The 16272-nt window shown below is 41.8% G+C and overlaps 1 protein-coding gene across 1 annotated transcript in view; it reads right to left on the bottom strand.

Annotated features, from left to right (window-relative positions):
- The window catches only part of DIS3L2 (DIS3 like 3'-5' exoribonuclease 2), a 328965-nt gene that overhangs the window by 125852 nt on the left and 186841 nt on the right, over positions 1-16272 (bottom strand). Inside the window, exons 11-13 of the mRNA XM_018563342.1 lie at positions 13601-13713; positions 3106-3213; positions 2778-3011 (exon numbers count right to left, since the gene is read on the bottom strand). Of these exons, the coding sequence (XP_018418844.1) occupies positions 2778-3011; positions 3106-3213; positions 13601-13713 (455 nt within the window). The remainder of the gene's footprint in view (positions 1-2777; positions 3012-3105; positions 3214-13600; positions 13714-16272) is intronic.

Here is a 16272-nt window from a genome sequence, read left to right as displayed (position 1 = left end):
TGCTGCTCTTCCTTTTAAATCTGTATCTGTTCTCATGCTCTGCAGAACTTCTGTTTTGCAGAAGACTGCCTTGTCTCAGGAATGGATACACGGTGTCTGTGTGTACGTTTGTATAGGCTTGAAACCTGAGCCAGCACTGCAGGAAGAGGCCCTGAGCTGAAAAGGGAAGTTTTCCACCAGCATGAGAAGACATGAGGATTTAAAAGGAAGAGCAGCAAAGAGAAGGGAAACAACCATGGATTACAGTAAGGCACACATTACAGTACTGGTTTATGTTAAAAAATCTGAGGGTTTAATGCCACTTTAAGTTATTAACTTCTTTGGATAAACAAATTCTCTACATTTTTTCATGATAATTACACATTTTTCATGCAATTAGTAAATCTTTCTTTTTGCTAAACATTATTCCAGATTTATGTTTTGGCTTTTGGGTTGTGGTTAGTATAAGGTTTTGTTTTAGAATGGGGAAGGATTAGAGCCCCTGTCTGGTTTCACAGCTATCCAGAGCTCAGTTTTCTTTACTTTTTTGTTCCGAGGACCATGATTTTTACCAGACAGAAAGGAAATCTGCAACAGGACACAAAAATAAAAATCTGTCAGTAATTCTAGCTTCCCCCTACTCTAGCTAATTGAAAGACATAGTGGAGATCTTGAAACTCTGACAATTGGGACATCCCAAAGCAGCGTATACCGAGGAGTGGGGAAAACTAAACCCCTCCCCTAAGACAGGAACTGAACAATGCTATTTGGAAGACACTCAAGCTGCAAACAGGATATGGAAACTCCCCCATATGAGTGATCGCCTGAGTACTGTGTAAGTGCCAGGTCCACGTGGATAAATGACCCTAGGGGCCTGGAGGCCTCTTCTACGGACATTGAAGAGTCAGATCTAATAACAGAAGCAGATATTGCATAGAAAAACCCACACAGCACAAACTAAACCTATACGATGAAGTGGTGGAAAGGGAATATTCCAAAATATGTTCAAAAGGAACTTTATGCACCAGGAGAACCATATGAAATCTAAAAAATTCATAGGTGGTTGTACAGGAAGAACTAGAAGTAACTACATAATTCACAACCTTATCCAGGAATGGAAGGCAATGGATTCGGGAAAGAGACAGCAAGCACTGGGATGTATTCCAGTGCAAATATTGATAGACTTGACTGTAAACCATTTAGCATTCTTCCCATGGTGTATTCCCTGGGGCCAGGGCCGTAGCTTCCATGAAGCAAGAGAGGCACTCGCCTCAGGAATGGCCCGAGCAGTGAGGAGAGGGAGAGCCACTCGGCCAGGATCTGACAGCTAGTGGCTCTCTCTCCCCTCACCGCTCGGCCATCCTGAAGTGACCGCTCTCTCCCACCCCTCCCCGGCTGCAGCACTCCCTCCTGCTTTACATCACTTCCTGTTCATTCATGAGTTTCTCAATGGGTAGTAGCACTCTCTATAGAGGTTCTACCCATTGATAACTGGATTATAGTAAATATTTTACTATCAGCAGTTTCTGCATGACAGGGAAGCTTCTGTACCGAGAGCTTTCCATTCATTTAGAACAGGGGCTGCAGTAAAAGTGATTGAGGACTCTGTCGACAATGTATTTTTCTATTTCAAAAGGCAAATGTCAGGGGTCTGTCCAGCACTGTGGCACAGACCTTTTACTGACTAATTTTTTCCTTGCAAGAAAAAAAAACAAAACAATCTGATAGCCGCCACAAAATCATCAGTATGAGATGGACCAAAAAAAAGGGAAACAGATGAAAAACACTGGCTTTGGTGATTATAATGAAGGCAAACCATAAATCAGTTTGAGAGAGTACACGACAAAACAAACTCAGACCAGAAAACAGTAATAATCTGCAAAAACTCTTGCAACTGAAATAGTCCACCTAGAGGGCATTCCATTTTTTTTTTTACAGTAAAACTGGAACACTTTAAGGGTTATGTTACACTTAAAGGATACGTTTAATACCAGCAACACTGGAGGGCAGTGCTTTTAGACTGAAAGGAATGTATTTAATGGTGTTATTCAAGATGAACACAATTTTACCCATAATACCTGGTGATCCTGCCAGTTTCACTTCTGATTTATATTCCATGCTTGACAAGTTTGTCTACATCTATATGATATGTATAACCCTTCATGTTTCCCTTGATCACAAGAAAAAAAACATTTTAGGTAGTTACACTTTAAAGCTAACCTATTAATAGAGGAGAAAAAAAATATTCTCTGCCGACCAACAAGATTCCTGCAATAAACTATTAAATGGCGTCAGTAGCCTAATATCAAATTAAGACAAGATAAAACCCCATATAGAGCCTTGGCCCTGAAAGCCCAAGGTACACCATAGAGTAATGTTTAACAAAACGTTAACAGCAGAATACCTGTTACCATCCACCTTACTGCCACTGCATATTGGCATCATGATATTTCCATATAGAAATCCAACATGTGGAAAGTGTATAATCACAAGCTTTTGTAAGCAAAATTTTTTTTTTTTTAGAAGTAACACTCTCAAAGATAAGCAGGTCCTTCTTGTTTTGATTCTGAAAGAACACCAAACCTAGATACCTTTCAACTTAATCAAAATACAACAGGGCAGGCTTGTTTAAAATTACCAAATGTATCCATACGTTTAGAGCACGTTTTTTTTAATTTAATACTGGTGGCTATGGATTACTATTCATTGCTCATTGACCTTTACCCAATAAAATAAAGGACCGATTAATAAAATAAACAAAAAAAAACTTGAACTAAACAAAATATAAGATTTTTTACCTGGTCCAGCCTCAAAGCTCCTTCTTCAAATCGATGCTTGCGCAAGTTTTGTGCAATATTGTGGAGATTGAGCACCGCATTGTGGATTTCATCAACGGTGTGCCTGGATGAAACTGGAGGAAGCTCCTCAGTGCTGATCAGCTTGTTTGGATTCTCAATCATGCTTTGTGCATGGTCGTAGCTTAGCTTTACACAGGAACAGATAATAGTTCGGCCAAACCACTCTTCCAGGATCTAAATATGTGGGAGAAAAATACACTCCAAAAAATTATTTTTTATAACACAGGTTTGTGACATTTACCATACACCTGGCATTGCATTCTCTCACCTTTCCTTGAGGAGTGATTTTCCATATGACAGAAAAGGTAAGTCTGTCTGCCATCGGGTTAAGGCTGCAAAGTTCTTCGCAAAGTAACCTTGGCAACATAGGAATTACCTGAAACAAAGAAAAAGCTGTTACACATTTTCAGAATAAAATAGAATAAAAAGAGACTGAGCCAACACTGACAAGACAAGCGGCACAAGAAGTGTAAAACTGAATTCTGAACCTGGCTAGGTACCTAATGTGTCATAGATCTCGTCACACGAGGGACACCTGATGTGACAAGAGTTTCAGTGAGTTCACAGAAATCGACTGGGCAAAGGGTTGGATGCAGTGCAATACCGCTGCTGTCCAGATTGGGAAGGGGGTGAGATTCTAATTTTCCAACTTTGGCTAAACATTTCTTTATTTTTTATGTTGTGCAGGGGAATTAAAACAAGTTTTCATATATCTCATTGGAAAGACTCATTTGTGGCCACAAGACCGCACATTGAAGGTACAGGTAACACCAGGACAGAATGCATAGACAGCAATAAAAATAAATTCAAAATTATTAAACCTTTTCTACTCTAATAAAAAAGTATTTTAATTTTGTGTCCATGTCGGAGAGGTTTCCCACAACTTCTCGTCTGGTCAGGAAATAAGGGATATTGCCCCCTACAGACTATTATTGCTCAATCGAAGATGCCAAGGATACAAGTAATTTCAAAAGTGATAAAACCACTACTGTTTGAGCTCTGAATATTTTGCTCTTTGAGTTATATAAAGGTTGTCTAATAGTGTGGGTTCTTTGTTACTGTATCTGTACCTAAGAAAAGGCTCTAATTCTTCCCTGCTGTCAAAAAGGAAAAAAGTTTTCTGGATTTGGAGTCTCACAAATTTGTCAGCCCGAAACTCCAAAAAATGTTTTCTAACCTTTTAAAAAAAGAAAATTAAGATTTTTAAAAATGTATTTCACTTTACTACTGGGGGTTCTGGGGAAATACCAGGGGTCTAACAGACCCCTGATATTTCCCTTTTGAAATCAAAAAGATTCAGGACACAATGTTCTCAAGTGCTCCTGTCCATTCATGAATTGTGGAAATAGTATGAGTTACTATGTCCACAAACATGAATGAACGTGATGTAGAGCTCTTCCAGTTCATTCATAGTTGGACACAGAAAACATACTATGACCTCAATTATTAACAAACACTCTGCGATCAGCTGATCGCTTGTAAGCCGCTCTCCATCCTGACTCGCTGTCACAGGAGGCTGAGTGGGCAGTGCAGGGAAAGGGAGCTCGGCATCCTGTGATAACATGGACAGCGCTCTGCTCCCTGTTCTGCCTCTTGAAAGTTTCTCTCCTCCCCGCTGGGTGCTGCTCTGTGTCAGAGGGGGCACAGCAGCACCCAGCGGGGTGGAGAGAAACTAGGGATGCACTGCATTTCCCCCTCCCCCCAAAAAAAAAATGTAAATTTTTTTTGCCAATTTGCCCAAAGTACCATTTTCGGCCGATATGTTTCAGCTGACAAAATTTGGATGCATCCCTAAAATGCCTCTAGGTCATGTGTAGTCTTTGGTGGTCTTGCATGAACCGCACGTTTGAGATTTCCCCAGTGTGGGCTTGGTATCAAGAGATCCCCAAATTTTCCACTTCTTAAGAAGTGATTAAACAGTACTGACTGGCATTGTCAAGGCTTTGGATATGTTTTTATATCCTTTTCCATCTTTATAAAAAATTCCATTACCTTGTTACGCAGGTCATTTGAGAGTTCTTTTCTGCTCCCCATGGCTCAGTATCTAGCCTACTTAGTTTATCCACGTGAGAGTTAACAAACTCATTGACTATTTATATATAAACACTAATTTAAAAAGCCACAGATGTGGGAAATTAACCTTTAACACTTTCGCTGCCGCCGCCGTAAGGCTTGCGGCGGAACAAAAAAGTGTTCCTGGCTGGCCAGCTCAGTATGCCTTACGTCGGTGGCATTTACAGTTCTGCTATAAGCTCATGGTCACTTCAGTCTGTTCCCCAGACTGTCCCCTTCAAATGAATAGCTGTCATCAGTGGCTCACAAACCGCTGATGACCGCTATTAGCCAAAATATCGGGCGACCCCCCCTGCGGCCAGCCGCCGGCATCTGTAGTCTCTCATCCCTGCCTAGAGCCGCTCCAAGCAGGGATGAGAGACTACATGGATCCCCGCTTCTGTCCCCCTCTTGTAGGGTCTGTTGCAGCGGGGATCCGAAGTAAAATCACCGGCGGGGGGAGCGAGCGGCAGAAGGCCGCAATTCAGGATGGCCGAGCGGCATAGTGATCGGAGCCGCTGTAATCCTGTCAGTTTTTGGATGACAGCGGCTCTGTAGCGTGGCCGAGCGGGGGATCGTTAAATATCATTGATATTTAACGATCCCTCTGTGCAGAGCAAACACCGGAGTGATCGTCTGATCACTCCGGTGTTTGTAAATAACTGGGGACACAGAACTATGTGTCCCCAGTTATGAACAGGCTGTGATTTACATCACTTCCTGTTCATTCAACAATTTATGAATGGGGAGAAGCACTCACTATAGAGGCTCCTCCCCATCCATAAAGTGGTGATAGTAAAAATATTTTACTGTCAGTTTCTAAATGAATGGGGAGCCTCTGTACTGAGTGCTTCCCATTCATTGAGTGCTGGGGCTGCAGAAAAAGAAATTGAGGACTCAAAAGGGAAATGTCAGGGGTCTGTTTAGACCCCAGATATTTCACCGCAGCGCCCCCAACAGTAAACAAAAATAAATAACAATTTCAAAATAAATAAAAAATTTAAAAAAAAATTTCTAATTAAAAAATGTGTAAAAAAAACCTAACAAAAAGCACAACCCCTCCCCCACATAACATACACATTTTGTAACATTTTGTTAGAACGCATCGCAGTACATGATTTTTTTTATTTTTCTTTCAAAAAAACATTAAACTGTGGCAGCGCATGGCAAAGCTTTGTGACGCATTGCCATGCGTTGATACCTTGTGTTGTAATTAAATATACACCTGTATCATTTTTTTATCACAACCCAACCACCAACACTGTGTAAAAACAAATTTTAACATAAGTCGCTTATTTACAGTTTTGCGTACCTTCATTTTTTTACCTTTTCGCAAAAACACGCAATTTCAAATTTGCAAATATTTGTTATTTATTAACTCAATACAGTTTTATCTTTTAGATTGTCAGAAAATAAATTTTTTTTGTGCACTGGTACTGATTTTAGGGCTTATCAATTAAATTATGTATTTTTATCGGTTTAATATTAATATGAGAAACATTTGCGCAATTATCGCAGGGCCAACAAATTTAGTAGCACCATCTTTTTATTCTACCGGGCCTGCGCTTTCAGGAAATATATGGTTTGGGGGGTCTTTTACAAACACTAGCAACGCAGCATTTGAAAATCAAAACAATGGAAAAAATTGCCGGAATCTGGAGCCTCTCATCTCTGCCTGGAGCCGCTCAAGGCAGGGATCTGTGACTCCATGGATCCCCGCTGCTGTCCCCTGCTTGTAGGGGCTGTGGCAGCGGGGATAAAAAAAAAAAATCTCCAGAGGGAGCTGAAATCAGCTGTACATCGGCTAGCTGCGGCTGGGTTTGGGTCGACCGAACATGCTCAGCATGTTCGGCCATCCCGAAGTGCAGAAGGAGTTTGACTCTGCTAATCCAACATCTGGATCGGCTTAGCCAAACCTCCGGCAGGCTACTTGATGCCGTTCGGCCTATTCTCATAGCGGCATTCGGCTCAGCTATTCTGCTCGGTACCACTGTGGTACCGAGCATAATAGAAAAAGGAGAAAATGATTGGGCGGAGCTAGCAGCGACAGCTAGCTCCGCCCAACTGTTTTCTATTGGACGGGACCAGCTGTCATTACAATGAGAGCTTGTCGGAGCCGCCAGTGATATAAAAGCCAGCTCCGACAAGCTCTCATGACAATTCAGCGTCCCCTGGTCACTAGGTAATCAGGAGATACTGAACTGTCATTACACACACTGAGGATCCGGCAGAGCTGTCGTGATATCATGGCTGCACCGCCGGATTCTCAGTGTGTAATGACAGTCCAGCGTCCCCTTGTTACTAGGTAACCAGGAGATAGTGAACTGTTATTACACACTGAGAACCCGGCTGAGCCGCCCTGATATCGCAGCTGCTCCGCCGGTTCTCAGTGTAATGCCAGATCAGCGTCCGAGGTTACCGGGTAACCAGGGACGCTGACCTGTCTCTGCATGCAAGTGGCCGGAGCCAGCCGTGAAATTACGGCTGGCTCCGCCAAGCTGTCAGTAGCATGTTGTCGGCCTGGCTGTTTGGCCAGCTTCGGCTTTCACCTCGGCTCATTCGGCTGAGCCGAAGGCTTGCAGTTTCTGAATGAATGGGGGGAAGCCTCTGTACTGAGTGCTTCCCATTCATTGAGTGCAGAGGCTGCAATTTCTTTTTCTATTTCAAAAGGGAAATGTCAGGTGTCTGTTTAGACCCCAAATATTTCACCATAGCCTAAAAAACATGTTAAAAAAAAAAGCACAACCCCTCCCTCCCCCCACATAACACACATTCTGGTGTATGCCATGCACATGCGCTGCAGTGAGTTGTTAGAAAGCATCGCAGTGCATGATTTGTTTTATTTATTTTTTTCTTTTAAAAAAAACATTAAATTAACCGTGGCAGTGCATGGCAAAGCTTTGTGACGCATTGCCATGCATTGTGATACCTTGTGTTGCAATTAAATATACGCCTGTATCATTTTATCACAACACAAACACCAACACAGCGTAAAAACTATTTTTAACATAAGTCGCTTATTTACAGTTTTGCGTACCTTAAATTTTTTTACCTTTTCCCAAAAAGGCGCAATTTCACATGTGCAAATATTTGTTATTTATTAACTCAATACAGTTTTATCTTTTAGATTTTGTCAGAAAATATTTTTTTGTGCACTGGTACTGATTTTAGTGTGTTTTATCAATTGAATTGTGTATTTTTATCGGTTTAATATTAATTTGAGAAACATTTGCGCAATTATCGCAGGGCCTACAAATTTAGTATCACCATCTTTTTATTCTACCGGGCCTGCGCTTTCAGAAAATATATGGTTGGGGGATTTTTTACAAACACTAGCAACGCAGCAGTTGAAAATCAAATCAATGGGAAAAATTTTAAAAATGGCTTGGCCAGCTGAATTGAAAAATGTTCGAGGGCTTGGCAGGGAAAGGGTTAATTGACATTTTAACCTGTGTGTCACCTTGTGTGTCTAACGAGGCCTAACATTCCTGTGTGTGGAAACTTTTGATCAAGGCCATTTGGGTGATCTGTTATTATGATATAAAAAGGAGCCAAACAACTATGTGATAATAAATGGCTTCATATAATCACTATCCTTAAATAAAAGACATTTTGGCATGATTGGCAATATTTAATATCTATGTCATAATTTCATGATTTCTGCCAGGGTATGCAAACTTTTGTGCACAACACACTCTCTCCATATCTCTATCTATATACACTATATTGCCAAAAGTATTGGGACACCCATCCAAATCATTGGATTCAGGTGTCCCAATCACCTCCATGGCCCAAGGTGTATAAAATTAAGCACCTAGGCATGCAGACGCTTGTACAAACATTTGTGAAAGAATGGGTCGCTCTCAGGAGCTCAGTCAATTCAAGTGTGGCACTGTGATAGGTTGCCACCTGGGCAATAAGTCCATCCGTGACATTTCCTTGCTACCACGGTCAACTGTTAGTGATATTATAGCAAAGTGGAAGCAACTGGGAACAACAGCAACTCAGCCACAAAGTGGTAGGCCAGTAAAATGACAGAGCTGGGTCAGCACATGCTTAAGCGCACAATGCGCAGAAGTCGCAGCCTGTCTGCAGAGTGAATACCTACAGACCTCTAAACTTCAAGCTTCATGGAATGTGTTTCCATGGCACATCAGCTGCATCCAAGCCTTACATCACCAAGTGCAATGCAAAGCGTCGGATGCAGACGTGTTCTCTGGAGTGACTAATCACACTTCTGTGTCTGGGTTTGGCTGTTGCCATGAGAACGGTACTTGCCTGACTGCATTGTGTAAGTGTAAAGTTTGGTGGAGGGGGGATTATGGTGTGGGGTTGCTTTTCAGGGGTTGGGCTTGGCCCTTAAGTTCCAGTGAAGGGAACTCTTGAGGCATCAGCATACCAACACATTTTGGACAATTTCATGCTCCCAACTTTGTGGAAACAGCTTGGGGATGGCCCCTTCCTGTTCCAGCAGGACTGCGCACCAGTGCACAAAGCAAGGTCCATAGAGACATGGATGAGCGAGTTTGGGGTGGAGGAACTTGACTGGCCTGCACAGAGTCCTAACCTCAACCCGATAGAACACCTTTGGGATGAATTAGAGCGGAGACTGCGAGCAGGCCTTCTCGTCCAACATCAGTACCTGACCTCACACATGCGCTTCTGGAAGGTCAAACATTCTCATAGACACACTCCTAAACCTTGTGGACAGCCTTCCCAGAAGAGTTGAAGCTGTTATAGCTGCAAAGGGTGGGCCAACTCAATATTGAACCGTACGGACTAAGACTGGGATGCCATTAAAGTTTGTGTGTGTTTAAAAGGCAGACATTCCAATACTTTTGGCAATATAGTGCATCTATATATCTATCTATATCTACACATACACACAGTATATTTATATATACACACACGCGGTAGATAGATACAGACGGATAGATGGATAGATAGGATATATCTACACATACATACACCAGGGTAAAATAATAAAATGCAGTACATCTCTGCAATACATTTTCACATTGTTTATTGTTTTTTCCCTTTAAAGACTATGCTCAGAAACATAACCATTACTTTGTCAGGAATGCACTCCCAAATGCAGTTGTGGGCTGAAAAGGCACAGGGGGGAATTTATCATAGCAATTTCGAGATTTGAACTCGCATATGGTCGCATGGGATCTTTTTGCACCAGATTTATGTTGCTAGTGTAATGTTAATAAATGAGATTAAATAGACTCCAGGAAAGATGACTTGTAACTCCAGGCTTAAAGCTTAACTGTCGCAGATTTTCGCCAAAATTTTAGCCAATAGACTGCTCCCACATATCCTGGTCTGGTGCACTTGGATCAAGCGGGCTTCGTCCCGGGACGGGAGCGGAGGGACAATACTACCAGGGTGCTGAATGTAATACACCATGCCCGCTCCACCCCGTCACCTTTGATGCTCCTATCCACTGACGCAGAGAAAGCATTTGACAGGGTGGAGTGGCGCCTCCTCCAGACCACCCTTCGCCACATAGGCCTGGGCCCAAACATGTTACGTTGGATTTCTGCACTCTACTCGTCTCCGTCGGCTGCCGTCCGTGTGAATGAGGCCCGCTCTGACTTTTTCTCTATATCCAATGGCACCAGACAGGGATGCCCCCTTTCCCTGCTCATATTCACACTTACCCTAGAACCTTTCCTTTGTCACATACGATCCCTTCCCGCTTTCCACGGCTTGCTGAAAAGCTCGGGTGAACATAAAGTAGCCGCCTTTGCGGATGACCTGATATTCTTCATCACTGACCCCTCCACAACCCTCCCCATTCTTATGCGAGAGTTGGATCGTTATGCCTCCCTCTCCAACTTCAAAATAAACTTTTCCAAATCAGCTGCTCTCAATATTTCCCTCTCCCAGGCAGAGGTGGACCACCTACGCACTACCTTTCCGTTTACTTGGTCTATGGACGCCCTGACCTACCTTGGTACCTCTATCACAGCGGACCCCGCACGACTCTATGACTCTAACTTTGCCCCCTTACTCCTGAAGACCAAACAAGACCTCCTATCCTGGCATTCCTTGTCACTCTCCTGGTTTGGCCGTTGCAATGCTATCAAGATGACGACCCTGCCTAGAATCTTATACCTCTTCCAGGTTCTCCCAATCCGCATCCCACCAATATTTTTTCGACGCCTGCGCCAAATTTCACGGCTTTCCTGTGGTCCTATGCCCCCCCCAGAATCCGTGAACATGCGGTCTGTTGTTTTCCACTTACTTTTCCAATGTGATGCATAAGGTCCTCAAGGCCATACAACGCTTGTTATGTTGGGCTGGCTAGCCCTCTCATGCTCTCATTACATGTAACGTGATGACTGTACTTCCCTACCCCGAATGTGTATCGCAGACGTTATATTGTTGAGACACTGTCTCCTTATGTCATTGTACCTTTTCTGTGTATAATAAAGCTGATTCTTGATTAAAAAAAAAAAAAAAAGCTTAACTGTCGCTTCTTAAAGTGGTCATGGGGACCTCTTAAGTTGCGATTGTTTTGTTAGGTGATGCTCCAGTTTCAGACAGCTGCAGGACTAGTGCAGATGTAAACCGTTGTGAACTGTGCAATCGGGGAAAGAGTGCAAGATCTGCCAAAACAGGCGCACATGTTAAGATGGAGCAGCGAAACAGATTTGCACATTAAGAAAAATGATCTAAGAGGCTAAAACTGTCACAATTGGTTTGATAAATTCCCCCCACAGAATTTTTGTGGACCAAGTAGAGTCAGCACTGCCCAGTTGTCTTTTGCTAGACTACTCAATGCTCCTATTCGCCTCATCCTTACAAGATAGACAAATTCTGTAGTCCAAGATAAGAAACTGGGAGGGATAATTAAGTCCCTTGAGAACACAGAAATGTGCACAGGACATCTCCGAATTTCTGACATGATCAGCAGTGTTCTTTCCCGTATCAAAACAGATAACAAAATGCTATCAGGGGGTAGCAAATAAGAGATGTTTGTTTGCTGGGGTTTACACACACTTACAATTCTGATACCAAATCCTTTTCTTTTTAAATCCTTCCTGCAGTGTTTCAATCATGACTTAAGGCTGATTAGGAAATCAATTGCAGCATGTGCTCTGATAGAACGTGCACCTTTACAATAAAATGTAAAGACTAAGTTACATGAACCAGTACCTTACAGGTATTTGCACACAGGTGTGCTAAAGCTTATTGTAAAAATGAATCTAGATAATATATATCTTACATATGAATTTCAATGTCAGGGACACAGTTGCAAATAGAACCAAGCCTTTGTCTTTCTCAAGCATCAAAGATCATAAATCCTCCAACTGTAGAGGAAAACTCCATTCAGGGAAAAAAGCCACCAGCAATTCAAATTTCCAGTACTCTGTACCCCTAAAGTGAGCTAGACGTCTGTGCTAAAAAGACAGGGGACATTAAGTCTGCAGCAGACGGATTCATGAGGAATAATGGTCATTGAGCTGCAGACTCCCCCAATCCCTCAACTTCATTTATTCACTCATCTGCACTGAGAAGCACAGCGAGCCAGTAAGTGCCTGGTTCAATCAGATTATTTTTTACAAAGCCTGGAGAGGTAGTAATGATATTCACAATGAAAAATGTGGAAAGGGGAAAGTTGTAGATTGGTAGAGGGTTGTCATGTGAGGTTTTGTTTTGCCATCTCTGTCTCCGCTATGATGATTTACAGTATGCTCTCTATTTGTACTGTTGACCACTACCACAGGTACTGAATGTGAGAAAAAGCCCAAATTTTCCTTGGTTACCGAAACAGGAATAGAGAAGAAAGCTTCCAAGGAGGACACCTGTTACATTGAGAACTGGAACAGGAAGAGAGAAGAAATCTTCCAAGGAGGACACCGGTTTGAGAGGATTTGCCTCACTTTGGAGATTTTCTTTCACATCCTGATGTTTCTATTGGGCAGAACTGAAGAAAAATTTCCCCAAAAAGGGACACAGATAGGGAATGAAGGTGTTAAAGCTGACAGGTTTAAACACTTCCTTACTACAGCTCGCGGTATACTGAGACGCCGCAGCCGATCCCGACTTAGACAACGGGATCCGCCCAGCTGCGTGAGTGACAGCTGGCTCTGCCTATCTAGAGGCAGAGACAGCTGTACCCGCCCCGTCCGTTCCGCCAGTCAGCGCTGGCAGATCGGAGCGGGGAGAGGGGAATCCAGCCCCTCCCCCTGTCACGGCAGAGAGCCGTGACAGGATTGAGAGGTGAGCGAACCTGGTATGTGTTCGCTCACCTCCCGATCTACTGAGCCGACCTGTGACAGTCTCATTGTCACAGGTCGGCTAGAACTATGAGGTGAGTGGAAATCACTCATCTCATAGTTCTCCTTTAAAGAGTTGAATTACATCTTTGTGCTGCATTAACGAACGTGTATTATTATGGGTTGCATTGGGGCATTCTTTTGAACTGGTTGCCAACACACCACAGGGAACACAAACGGACATGCACTCAGCACAGTGCACCACAACACACATTTTGCATTCCATGGTATGCTGCAACACAGCTGCATTGTTTGCGCGATGGGATGGAACTCAAAATGAATGGCCCCCTAATACAAAATATCACAACACATATGTGTGAGTGGGCTACCAAGCAAAAAAAAAAAGTTTTTAATAGTCTCTTATAATTGCTTCACTGAATGGATGAAATGTAAGGGCTATGTAGTTGATGCAACACATACCTTCTGCACAAGATATACACTGGTAGCTCGATCGCTAGCCACAAAATCAAGAGTGCTACCTTCCTGGACAAAGAAACTCACATCTGCAATGTGAACTCCCACCTCAAAGTTACCTGCAAAGATGGGAAAAAAATAAAAATTGTTCAGATAAAACACAATAAGGAAACTTTTACAAAACGCTATACTGTATGTTTTACACGGACGGTTGTATAGTTTCATTTGGATTCCTAAGCTGTTGCATCACGCAAAAGTATAAACGAACACAGATTCAAGAATCAGAGCACCAAGAAACATGGGTTCCAAATGTCAAAATCATACTATAACATCAAAATCAACTATAGAAAGGAATAATTTTGATCAGAACGTTCTTACCAGTTAACATTTTGATTAGTAAACATTAATTTTTACTGCGTATTATCTAAGCGGTCTATCTAATACTGCCTTTAAATGTAACCTTTCTATAAACCTTTTTATCTATGGTCGGAGTTTTCCTAAGGATCACTCATTGACTTCTCTTTGCTCTGGAAAAATTTGGAATGATCATATGAAGTTAACTGTATTATGTGCCTTTAACTTAGAGGAGCAACAAAATACTTAAATGGCAGGAGTCTGGCCCCAAGCGTGTCACCATGACTTAACATCAACTTCCAACAAGAACTTAGTGAACTAAAAGACACATCCTTCTAAAGTCTGACTAGTTGACAGTCACAGAGGACTAAAAAACCAATGGTGTATGACAACGGAAAATAGAAACATTTACACAGACTGTCAAAAACTATTCCTTAAAAGAAAACAAATGTTGCCTGGTTGTAAGGAGCTGACATTATCATATCTTAAAAGTTTCTAGGATTAGCAGTCAATCATCAACACAGGAAAAAAAACAAAAAACATTTATATAGCGTTTTTACATATCAAGAATGCTCTTATAACCTTTTCCTTGGTAAGAGGTGCTAGTCTCCCCACAGCACCGAATTTGTTAGCCTGTGTCAGCATTACTCAGAATCCTAATTTAATAAGCCCGGTGTTATCCGCTTGAACTTTGAAAGCTAGGTTATACAACCGACAAACTGAGAACGATCTCATGACATGAGATAACAGGAGCAAGCAGCCAATCCAAACAAACTGTACGAAGGTTCAGGATATCCCCCACAGTGGGGAGCCTTTAGCAGACCCCCTGAGATCCCTGGGCCTTTAATGGAAGCCCCAAGTAAATATTTGGTTACATATATTTACATAATGTGAGCAGTTAGAACGCAGGCGAGATGACTACGCCTGAAATTTAATTTAAAAAAAATAAAATAAAGAAAAAATAATTTTTACAGCTTGATTGCTTTTCATTGTCTTAACACAGGCAATATCTTAGTGGAGAAAAGTGCAAAGAAATTCTTGTATCCTGAACCTGCTGTAAGTAATCCAGCACCACAAATTTCTATTTTAAAAATACAAGCAGCAAAAACAAATACAGGAATATCTTACAGACCAATTTATTTGCTTTAGAACACACCACTTCACAAATCTATATGGCACTAAAGGATAGTTACCGGTATTATATTTAAATGCTCACATGCAAACATAGAGCAATCCAGACAGTTATAAATAATCAAAGTTAAAGTGGACCTTTACCCATATCTTTATAATAAAAAACACACCTTTGTAATGTATGTCATTACTAAACAAAATGTTTAGTAATTACATTCTACGAACACATAATTCTAGATAATTGCCGGCTTTTTATTCTGTGCATTCCTTTATTTCTCCTTTCTTTCCCAGTCTTCTGACTGTGGTCATGTTTATTAAGGGCAGATTACTAGCTCTCCTTTTTATTCTTGGATGTCTGGCACATGTGACTAGGACATGTGACCATACACCATCTCAGGGGAGGAAAAATGCCTTTCCCATGTAATCACATGGACTGTTTATAAGATACAGGTGCTTCTGTTTAAAAGATATATCTGTGTGGCTATTTTAGTGGGGTTGGTGTTAGATCACAACCAGCTATGACTAAGGCTGAGTAAGTCAGAAACGCATCAGTGGTTGTTCTTTGTACAGATGCATGTGGAATAAAGTTTGAGAATCTTTGGAAAATCATTGTGTGCTGGTTCTAGTTTTTGAGCCCATCACTCCAGAAGAGAGTCATCCGTGCACCAGGTGTGGATTGTGGAGACGCATGATAGGGCTGAGCTGTGCACTTTGTCCTCTTAGTTCTCATGAGATTACAGATGAGATTTCCTAGCAAAGCTCTGCTGATAAGTCAATCCCAGTGTGCATTGCTTTCGCAAACTTAAGTCATTTTGCCCTTTTAAAGCAGGAAGGGAATGCTCTGCAAGCGCAAGTATTTCAAAATCACAGTATTTTACACTTGACAAGTCTGTTTAGAAAAACAATAGCAGAAATTGCAGAGTTGTACTTTATGGTGCATGCTCCATGGCATCCTTATTCTTCCTTCTTTAATTACCAAGTCAATAACCAGGACAAGAATGTTTGTATCTGATGTCCTAACAGCTGCAGTGCACCTGTTTGTTCCACGTGAGAAACTCATCAAGTAGTGAAGGCAGGATCAAGAGTACAGCCCTGAAACATGTACCTTTAAAAACAAGTTATCAATTGCATCTCCCATATTACCTTTTAAAAGGTATACCATTAGACAGTTACAAACTGTAAATATTAATATT

This window comes from Nanorana parkeri, unplaced genomic scaffold, assembly GCF_000935625.1.
Source record: "Nanorana parkeri isolate BGI_ZX_2015 unplaced genomic scaffold, ASM93562v1 scaffold657, whole genome shotgun sequence".
In the NCBI taxonomy this organism is placed as follows: domain Eukaryota; kingdom Metazoa; phylum Chordata; class Amphibia; order Anura; family Dicroglossidae; genus Nanorana; species Nanorana parkeri.
Note: the sequence above shows the minus strand (reverse complement) of the source record. Positions and strands in the feature narration are given on the sequence as shown.